General features: G+C 44.6%; 1 protein-coding gene across 1 annotated transcript in view; it reads right to left on the reverse strand.

The window, feature by feature from the left end:
- LOC143298862 (uncharacterized) overlaps positions 1–9,928 on the reverse strand; it is a 351,980-nt gene extending 342,052 nt beyond the window's left edge. Inside the window, exon 1 of the mRNA XM_076611863.1 lies at positions 8,470–9,928. Coding sequence (XP_076467978.1) covers positions 8,470–8,567 — 98 coding nt within the window. The 5' untranslated portion in view covers positions 8,568–9,928. The remainder of the gene's footprint in view (positions 1–8,469) is intronic.
- Between the last annotated feature and the right edge of the window lie 1,181 nt (positions 9,929–11,109).

Below are 11,109 nucleotides of genomic sequence, written 5' to 3' on the forward strand. Positions count from 1 at the left end.
AAAGAAACACCTTTAATCACTGATGTGTCAGATCTATTGAGTGATTAAGAGATACTGGTGTGGCTACTGATATGTCAGTATTGCAGCGTAATAAAGAAACACCTTTAATCACTGATGTGTCAGATCCATAGCGTGATTAAGAGATACTGGTGTGGCCACTGATATGTCAGTATTACAGCGTAATAAAGAAAAAAACACCTGAAATCACTGATGTGTCAGATCTATAGAGTGATTAATAGAGAAACTGGTGTGGCCACTGACATGTCAGTGTAATAGCGTGATTAAGAGAGAAACACCTTTAATTACTGATGTGTCAGTTCTATACCGTGATTAAGATATACTGGTGTGGCTACTGATATGTCAGTATTACAGCGTAATAAAGAGAAAAACACCTGAAATCACTGATGTGTCAGATCTATTGAGTGATTAAGAGACAAACCGCTCTAACCACTGATATGTCACTATCATAACGTGATTAAGAGAGAAACAATTTCAATCACTGAAGCCTTTAATCACCGATATGTAAGTACTATAGCGCGATTAAGAGAGAAAGTGCTATCGCCACTGATCTGTCAGTATCATATCATCGTGATTGAGAGAGAAACTGCCATCCGCACCACCAACCACGAAATGGGTCACACTGACAGGAACAGGGCCTCACGTCCCCTTGCTGATGAACTGTCCAAACCTGCAGCCTCGGCAGTTTCTTGTCGTGCAGTATTGCTGTGGCTCGGAGGGACGGCTTGTGTTGTATCGCATCGCATCGCATCGTATCGTATCGTATCGTATCGATTCGCATCGCATCGTTTTGCAACATATCGTATCATATACCGTTTAGTTCTGTTTCGCAACGTATCGCATCGTATCGAATCAAATCGATCGCATCATAGCGTATAGTATCGCATCATGTAGTATAGTAGCGTAGAGTATCGCATCGCATCGCATCGCATCGCATCGTATTGTATAATGTTGTCTTGCTTGTATCGCATTGTATTTTATTACCTTTTGTTAAGGCAGATTAATCTGCATGAAATTGGGGCTGCTGTCCCAGTGAGAGCATGTCGCCACACAGTGCAGCGCCACCCTTTTCTCTTTTTTTTCTGTCTCCAAATGTATTTGTTTTACTGTCAAAGCGGGATTTTTTTTTTCTTCGTAATTTTGCCAGGATAAAACCCATTGTCGCCGTGAGTTCTTATACGTGCGCTAAATGCGTGCTGCATACGGGGCCTCGGGTTTATCGTCTCATCCGAAAGACGACTACAGAGTCCAAAGACCACGAGGGAGGGAGGGGGAGGAAAATTCCTGGCGAGTATAGGATTCCATCCCAGGCGCTCAGATTCTCTCGTCTTCCAGGGCAGACGCGGTCACCCCAAGGCCACCATTCCAGCAGGGTAGAGATAGACACAGATCGAAACTACCGTCACCACCACCACCACCCGGTTTCACTAAAACTGGAAAAGACACGAAAAGACGCGAAAAGACACGAAAAGACACGTTGATATCCATTTCCGAACCACAGTCAATCGGTGTCACTAAAACTCGAAAAGACTCGAAAAGACACGAAAAGACGCGAAAAGACACGCGAAAAGACACGAAAAGACGCGAAAAGACACGAAAAGACACGCGAAAAGACGCGAAAAGACGCGAAAAGACACGCGAAAAGACGCGAAAAGACGCGAAAAGACACGAAAAGACACGCGAAAAGACACGAAAAGACACGCGAAAAGACACGAAAAGACGCGAAAAGACACGAAAAGACTCGAAAAGCGTGTCTTTTCGCGTCTTTTCGCATTTTAGTATGACCCCCACCACCACCAGCAGCAGCAGCAGCGAAATGGTGGCACTGACAAGCTGAACGTCCCGCCCCCTCGGTGATCAGTCATCCCATACCTGCAGCCTCAGCAGTCTCTGTCGTGCCGCAGTTGTGAAGGACAGACGGATGGTGATTAGCGCCACGGAGGGAGGGCGCTGGGTCCAGAAACAGAGACGGATACATACATCGTGTGGCCATGGGTGAATGTTCTGGGGGATCCATTGTCTTCACAGGGAAAAGGAAGCGGCTGCCCTGCGTCATTTCCTGTGTGTGTGTCTCTCTCTCTCTCTGGCATGGCATCCTTCCATCCCTTCCTCCCTCTCTGTCTCTCTCTCTCTGTGTCTTCGTCTGTCTCAAGCCAGTCAGTTGCTGACAGCCAGATGCTGTCAGTCTGACACAGCAACACACGCACAGAGAGAGAGAGAGAGAGAGAGAGAGAGAGTAGCTGTCAGCTAGGAAGCAATACGGCGCGCTCTCCAGACGGAAGAAACGAATTACTATTATTTAAATCCACGCCACAAGTATCAGTGAAGAGTTCCGTCCCTCGGACCAGCCATCCATCTCATCTGTCTACACGAGACCAACCAAACAGCTGGCTGGAGACGGCTGGTGGCCAGTGTGAACAATTACCACTGGCAAACACGGCGGGAAAGCGCAAAACGACATTGCGCACAGTTCTCTCGACCAGCTGCTGTCAGCAACATGACTAGTATGGGCTAACTGTGAACGTAGCATTGGTCTCTTCCGTCCCGGCAGCAGATAGGTGAGAGGTCAAGGTCATGAGCCCCAGCCAGTGCTGACAAAACAGGCTTCACCTCTGCCACTGATGGGGGCTTGGGAGAGGGTGACTGTCACCACCTTGCACGTGCAACAGGCTCTGACGGACAGTGGCACGGAAGCTCGGACGAACAGACGGATCCAACGGACACGCTACCGGAAGTAAAAGACGCGCGCTGAGCCAGCAATGCCCCAGCACCGTGCCCTTGGAAAGTGATTGTACTGCATCGCTGCTTTGTCCCTGCTTCTGTGGCTGGAATTCGGGGTCCTGCCCTGGGGAGAACGCGTTGCCATAATCCAGTCCCAACTCCCCCACCACACCTCTCCCCCCCCCCCTCCGCCCCCCTCCCCCCTTTTTTTCAGCTCGTTTTGAATGTACAGCTTTGTTGTTGTTTTTTTAACGGTCAAAGCAAAATTTCCCTTTAGAACAGTCAGCAGAAAGTAGCACACTGTGCTTGTTGTATAGCCCTGCAACAGAAGTTCAGGATCCTTTCTCGGAAGACGAAGGAATAAACACACAAGTGACAGGCGCAGCAGCCGAGTGGTTTAAGCGTTGGACTGTCAATTTGAGTGCCCTGGGTTCGAATCCTGGTCACGGCACCCGGTGGGTAAAGGGTGGAGACGTTCTGCGATCTCCTAGGTCAACAGAAGTGTAGACCTGCCCGTGCCTGACCCCCCTAAATCTCTTCAGCATTTGTGATATAAAACAACGGGGGGAAATGTACAAAAACTGAGTCACTCAGCTTCACTCCATTCAGTGAATGGTAATATGATTTTATTCGAATTCTCAGATTTCTTCAGTAAAACAGTGTATTTTTAGAGTTACGTAAAGTTGACTCGATTCATTTATCAGTATTGGGCGTCGAACATTCAACAAACACGATTGACATATGTACTGTCATGTTCAGTGGTCACGCATGCTTTGAGAATGTCAGCTCTGGTGGATAAGGTCAGTGTCGACATGCATGCGCAATGTACAACTACAAGAGGCGGACATGTATTAACACCTCGTCTACATTTTCCTGTTCAGCCATGCAAGGAATGAAGTGCAAAAATCAATGTTTGTGACAATGTACAGACCACGAAAAGTTCAGGAACACTTCATAAACACATGTATACATATATATATGGGCGCTCCCCTCTTCCTCTGACTGTTACCTTTTGAAACTTCCTCGTGTCAATACAAGAACCTATGGTGAACGTTCTTTCTTCTTTCCTGCTCCTCATATCTGGAACAACCTTCGTCATCATATCCGTGCATCTGATTCTGTTCCTGCTTTTCGCTCGTCACTAAAGACTCATCTTTTTTTAAACCTATCTAGAAGTACTCTCAGCTTCCTTTTCTCCAACACCACCCATGTCAGCTCATTTTTGGATGTATGTAGAGTGAGAAAGGGAGAGTGTGAGGGGGCGAAGGGCCTTTTGCGAAAGAGTGGTCATGAATGTTTTATGTTACTTGTAGTATTTTTCTTTCATGTAAAACGCCCTGAGCTCTTGGTGAGAAGGGGCGCTATATAAATGTACATCATTATTATTATATAATGTTTTCATAAAATGTCAGAAATCGAGAGACGGGGTCTTAATCATGAAGACTGTATATGGTCTATCACAGGACACTCACAGAACACACAAATGTCTGTTTCATGTACACGTGCATCATGAACATCTTGAAACATGCGCTTGAAAAACTGATGTTTTTGCCAAACATTAACAAATATTCGGTGGTTCAGAAAGAACAGCTGTGGATTTCCATTGCACAAAAGAGACAGCAAGAAAGCACTTCTAGTTATGAGTGGCACTCATTACATGAATGTATGCATCACATTTGCCCCCAAAATCAGCATCACTTCACCATCCATACAAAGAATAGAACTGCGCACGTTCCCTTGTGGTCCTTGACTTTTTGTGAACCGTGTACGTGAACAAAATACGGCGTTGTCTGAAAACACCACAGGAAGATAACGACGAGTTGTTTCCCTTTGTAGCCTGCTGTCAACGTTGAGATTGCGTTTTCGTTTTTAACGAGAAAGAGTTGATGGTTTTTAGTGGGGTTTTTTGTTTGTTTGTTGTTTTCTCTCTCTCTCTTTTGTTTTTTTGTTGTTGTTTTGTTTGTTTGTTTGTTTTTTCCCCTTCAGAATAATGTGCGTGACAGTGCTCAGCTTGATCGACAGGGAAAAGAATGGGGTTTGTCATCGGGGGGCTGGGGGGGGGGGAGAAGTGGGAATGCGCTCACAGAGAGAAAGAGAGACAGATAGGGTGGGTATGGGCGGGGTGCTGGGGGTGGAGGAGGGGTAGGGGTGCGAGAGGTAGATCCAAGCTCAGTGGGGGAAAACTTGCTGCGTCTGCAAAGCATCAGATCAATTTCAAAGCAGCTCAGATCAATTTCAAAGCAGCTCAGATCAAAAGATGTGTATGGTTTCAAACTGTACTGTTTTTGTTTTGTTAAAAGAGATAAATCGGTTGTTTCACTTGGGTCTTGCATCAAAAACACAAAGCAAAAACCAAAAAAATTAAAGCTTTGACTTGGTTTCATAACACCAAGTTGCAGCAGATACTGAACCAAGGGTTCTCACTGCTCAGAACTGTAGCCTACATGATACCAAGCTCAACTCTCTTAGTATCCAAGAAAACTGCCATTGTTATTACAAGGAATCACCAAGATGTGCCTCAGTAAACCTGCACAAGGGCCAGGGTAAAAAAAAACACACACACATACTTTAAATTCAAAAGCTAGCCAGATAACCGTGTCTGAATTATCAAAATATTTGTATTTGTATTTCTTTTTTATCACAACAGATTTCTCTGTGTGAAATTCAGGCTGCTCTCCCAAGGGAGAGCGTGTCGCTACACTACAGCGCCACCTTTTTTTTTTGTATTTTTTCCTGCGTGCAGTTTTATTTGTTTTTCCTATCGCAGTGGATTTTTCTACAGAATTTTGCCAAGAACAACCCTTTAGTTGCCGTAGGTTCTTTTACGTGCGCTAAGTGCATGCTGCACACGGCACCTCGGTTTATCGTCTCATCCGAATGACTAGCGTACAGAGCACCACTCAAGGTCTAGTGGAGGGGGAGAAAATATCTCCGGCTGAGCCTTGATTCGAGCCAGCGCGCTCAGATTCTCTCGCTTCCAAAGTGGACGCGTTACCTCTAGGCCATCACTCCACTCTATACAACAAGAGGCTCAAAACTCAAGAGCTTTTCCGACAACCTTGATCTTAACCAAGGTCACAGAGGGAATAATTTCTCAGTTTGCATGGAATCGGTTATTTTAATACAATTCTGCACAATACGTCGACGTGGAAAAGGTTAACAGGTTACTGAATTTTATACGTTTTCTTTTTAAACACTTCTGAGCGAACCCTTCACAAGTTCAACAAAGGCTTCCCAATCAACTAACTCGCACGGGTGGGAATGATAGAGGTGAAGGGGGGGAAGACAAGAAAGACAGACAGACAGACAGACAGACAAACAGAGACAGAGGTTCGTGATTATTAAAAGAGATGGGGGAAAAAAGAACGAGAAAGACAGATAAACACACAGACAGACATACGGAGAAAGAGAGACAGAGATTATAGACTTCTTATTCTTTTTTTTTTTTCTTCTTTTTTTTCATGTCATTATTCGTGTGGAATGTTTTCATGGCACAGTTCCTTGTGTTGCGGTAAAGCTGCTTCGTAAACAAGATTCGAAAATATCAAGGACAGATTGGGTTTTTCTTTCTTTCTTTTTCTTTTTTTTCATTGCTGTTTTTATATATGTGTCATTTCGTCTTCCAGTTAAACTAAGCCTACGTCCTGGCATTGGTTGTCTTGGCAGATTAGCAAGAAATCAGTGTCTGGGTGCGTGAGTGCACGCATGCATGTTTGTGTTAGTATCTGTGCGTGTGTGTGTGTGTGTGTGTGTGTGTGTGTGCGTGTGTGTGTGTGTGCGCGCGCGCGCGAGTGTGTTTGGGTCTCTGTGTATGTGTGAGTGTGTGTGTTTTTATTGCATGTGTGCTGGTCTCTGTATGTGTGCGTGTGTGCATGCCTGTGCTAGTGTGTGTGTGTGTGTGTGTGTGTGTGTGTGTGTGTGTGTGTAAGCGCGCGTGCATGTTTGGCGTGCGTGTGTGATAATGTTAGAATGTGTGTGTGTGTGTGTGTGTGTGTGTGTGTGTGTGTGTGTGTGTGTGTTGTTTTACGAGGGACGAGCGGAGGAACAGTTCAGATCAATATAACAGGAGACAGGTCTGTGTCAATTTACATGTTCGTCTGTTCGTTCCGCAAAAACACGTCTGACAATATGCACCGTTTGTTTCATGTATACATATATATATATATATATATATATATATATATATATATATATATATATATCAACAAAACAAGCCTAGTGTCTGTGACCTACCCACTGACGTCAATAACTGAAAAACAACAACCACCACCACCTTTGACTGGAAAAACGACAAAAATTGATAATAAAACGAATCAACAAAAACAAGCGTCGCTGAGGTCAATAAGAACTAAACGTTGGCCATCACTCATCCACAAGTTCTTCTTGTTTTTTTACCAACAGGGACAGGTTATTGATTTGTACGTCAGCTTAAAATAATAAAAAAAAAAAAAGAAAAAAAAAAAAGAAAGAGAAAAAAAGACTGTCGCTCACTTTCCAAATCGAAGACCTCCACCACCACCACCCTCCCCGCGACGGGCAGCTTGTGAAATTCACGAACAAGTATGACTGTGAAGACACTTCTGTTTCAACTTCTTAGACTAAAGCGTCACGGACCACGACAGAAAGTAGAAAGTGGTGATAAACATGAATGCCATACTTCAGTTTCACCTGCTGCGGCTGAAATCATTTATAAATAAATATTAGATGCCTTTATATTATGTCAATGCATATCTGTGTGTTCTTTTACTTTATGCATTTCGCTGTCCTCGCTGCATTCTTATGTAACTAGTTTCTTGCACGTTTTAACCCAGGTATGTGAACTGACTGTCCTCATCCTCATATAATTTGTTACATGAAACAAATATTCGAAGATTACTTTCTATTCATGTACTATTTTGTTTGTCGTCCTGGTCCTTTTTTTTTGTTATCTACTTGGATGTAATCCTGTGTAAACGGATGAATAAATGAATGAAAAACTAGTCAAGACTGAAATTTAAGAAGATAAAAAAAGAAACGGAAGGGCAAACAGGAGGAAGAACATATTGGTCAAACCCAGAAACGACGCTACAAATTTCAGCGAAAATTAAATAAAAATAAATAAATAAATAAAAATAATCAAAACATCCTCCAACTGTGACAAACGAAAACGAAAAGCACAGACAAGACAAAACTAACAACACGCTGTAAGAACAGAACGGGAAGGTGGATTTCCAAGGCTCAAACGCTGGCAATATCCACATTTCTTCCCCCTGTATTTTTCCGTTTATAAGACGGAAAAACTTGTAAATTGGTTAATAAAATTGTAATATATATACTCTGCATTTCTTCTCCTCCACTCTTTGACTGGCCTTCTTTACGTCTCTTGACAGGGGAAGAAATGTGGAGTATATATTACAATGCTGTTCGAACAAATTTATTTATTTATTTATTAATTTATTTATTTATTAAGACATCTTGTTATATAGCGCATATTCTTGAAGCTCTATCCGCTTTACAATAGCACTAAAAACATTCAATCAAACATCCCCACAAATTTACCGTCCAAGGAACGAAAATGAATGGAAAGAACACACGGCAAGAAATGTGGGTATTGCCAACGCTTTTTGGGACGAAACAATTCACACTGGAAGTCACAAGCGACAGGACAGATACGACCGCATCGTTCGGGTGCGGGGTTGAGAGGGGCGGGGGGTGGGGGGACTGGGAGGTGGGGGGGGGGGGGGCACTTACTTGATGTAGTAGATCCGGCAATCCGGGTTCAGTCTGGCCTCCCACCCGTCCTCCAGTTCCGTGTTAATCCGTTGTAACACATTCTGCTGTCGCGCCATCGCCCCTGGCACAACTTTCAGTGGGAGGGGGGGTGTCTCCCCTCAACACAACACCGCACAGCAGCACACTACTCCTCAGGCACTACCATTACTCCCCGAACACTCCTCTGCCTTCCTGTACCTCAGCCGTGTCGTCCTCTTCGCCCAAGATGCACGGATGTTTACAGTCTCCACGGTTCAGCCAGAAAGGTCCTCACTTGAGACTTCCTTGCCGTGGTGAGATGAACAGTTTTACTCGAGTTTACGCGGGCTTTTTTCACTGACACGTTTTTAACACTGTAAGGATTACAGGATTTCACGGGTTTGGTGAGTCTTTAGTGGCACTTCTTCAACACTATAGGGTTTACAATATCTCACGGGTATTGTGGATCTTCAGTGACTCTGCTTCAACGCTAAAGGGTTTCAATGGTTCAGTGGATCTTTAGTGTCATTTCTTCAACACTGTAGGGTTTGCAGGATTTCACAGGTTTAGTGGATCATCACACTTCTTCGGCTCCCAACGCAGCAAATGCAGGGTTTCACGAGATAAGCACGCCCTCAATGACAATTTCTCATCACAACTGCAGCGGTGAACAGAATGAACCACACGACGTTTAGCGCGTTCCTCAACGAGGCATCCTCAACACGACGACACGAACAGGATCTCAGCAGCTGCTGAGGCTCAACCGAAGCTTCCTCAACGCGAAAAATGGTGTATCACTCTCGGCACGTGAAGCTTGGCTGACACAGCGGCCACGCATTCAAATGAGGAGTTTTGGGAACACTGCACAAACGTGAATGAGACGGGAAAGGGACAGTGACACCAATGATGGTATACTCCCGGCGGTCAACTTTGTGTTGGACATCCGTGGTTTTTTTGTTGTTGTAGTTGTTTTTCGGGACAAATGTAGGCCACGCGAAACCGATTCAGTATATATTGTATATACGGAGACACTGCAGACATTCACTATGGCCGCATGAACGTTTTCTTTCCGGGGGTGCTATAAGTATGTAAAAACTGTCATGCTATATCAAACTAGAATTATGATTGGAAACTTGTATTAACTAGGGAAAAAAATCTTCTTTTATGAAGACTTTCCCTGATATTTCACACAAAATGTTTTTTGGTGTTTTGTTTGTTTTTCTTTTCTCTTTTTTTTTGCGTGTGATAGACGGCAGACTTTCCAGAGCAAATTAAAAAGCTCAGAAAATTGTTTTCGTGAAAACTATACAGACAAACTCACAGCTTACGCATTAAACAAGATCAGTGTATCTGTAAATGTAGAAGGCATCTGCAGTCTGCCACAGTTTTCTGAAGGCCTTTGTAATCGATTCAATTTTCATGCTCTCTTCGTTTCCCTTCAGAAAAATGAATCTCTTTTGTTCTCACTTTCTGTCTTTCAGGTATATATATATATATATATATATATATAAACCACCAGAAAACAACCCCGCTCAGTCCTCAAAAAGTCACCATTGAACTGGACGACCAAAGATCACGTTCAGAGGGAACTCATCACGACACTTTGCTGGATCAAAGGTTGACGAGGGGAGGAGGGAAACGGTTCAATCAATATCGACAATGCAACGCAAAGATCTCGAGAGCCAAACATCATCTTTCTTTGGTGAGAGTTATACAATCGTCTTTACCGCAAAGGGAGCAAAGCAGGCGCAGGCCTTTTCGTTTAAATGCGTCTGCTTTATTAGTAGAATCAAACCACCTCTTAACATCAAGGAGGAAAAACGCCGGCCTTTCTTTTAAAGCTTTCGTTTTATTAGAATTTTACAATAACTTGACACCAACTTGGGGGAAGCAACACAGGCGCCGGTCTTTCTTTTAGTGCCAAGAAAAGCTGAAAAGAAAAAAAAAATCACCTGAATGTTTCCCAACCCACCTCAAAACCCGCTTTAGTTCTCTACCAGTTCAGAAAAAGAAGAAGAAGAGGAGGAGGAGAAACTTGATTCTACACAGGCCACGTGAAGGAAGATGAGAGGTGAACGTCGTCTCAGGCACGTGCGACACCAGCGACAGCAGCAGAGACCAAGGCTCCCCCCTCGGCACTGACAGTGTAATCGATGTCTTCCTGGCCTGCAGCTTTTGCCAGACTCAAACCCAGACCTGGGAACTGTCTCCTCCTCCTTCTTCTTCTCCTCCTCCTTCTCTTTCTTCTTCTCCTCCTCCTCCTCCTCCCCTGCGTTTAGCTCGTGTCGCCTGTCTCCTTTATCAGCCAACCTTTCGGATCCGGACACAAGCCGCCAGCTTCCTAGCCACATCGCCGCACGCACACACGAACGCACACACACACACACACACACGCACGCGCGTGCGCGCGCGCACGGGGGGTTGTCTCCTCCCCCTCCCTCTTCCTCTACCACGTCCTCGCCGATGGATTATTCCCCCTTGTCATGCTCCCAGTCTCGTCTCGTCTCGTCCTCTGGTGGTAGCCGCGGCGAGATGGTTGTCACGTGAGGGTCTGTGTCTGTCAGTCTGTGCTCGCCTCTCTTCACCCTGAAACATGTTAGCAACAAATGAAGAGATGTCTGGAGTCTGAAGTGTGTGTGT

This window comes from Babylonia areolata, chromosome 24 (genome assembly GCF_041734735.1).
Source record: "Babylonia areolata isolate BAREFJ2019XMU chromosome 24, ASM4173473v1, whole genome shotgun sequence".
NCBI lineage: Eukaryota > Metazoa > Mollusca > Gastropoda > Neogastropoda > Buccinidae > Babylonia > Babylonia areolata.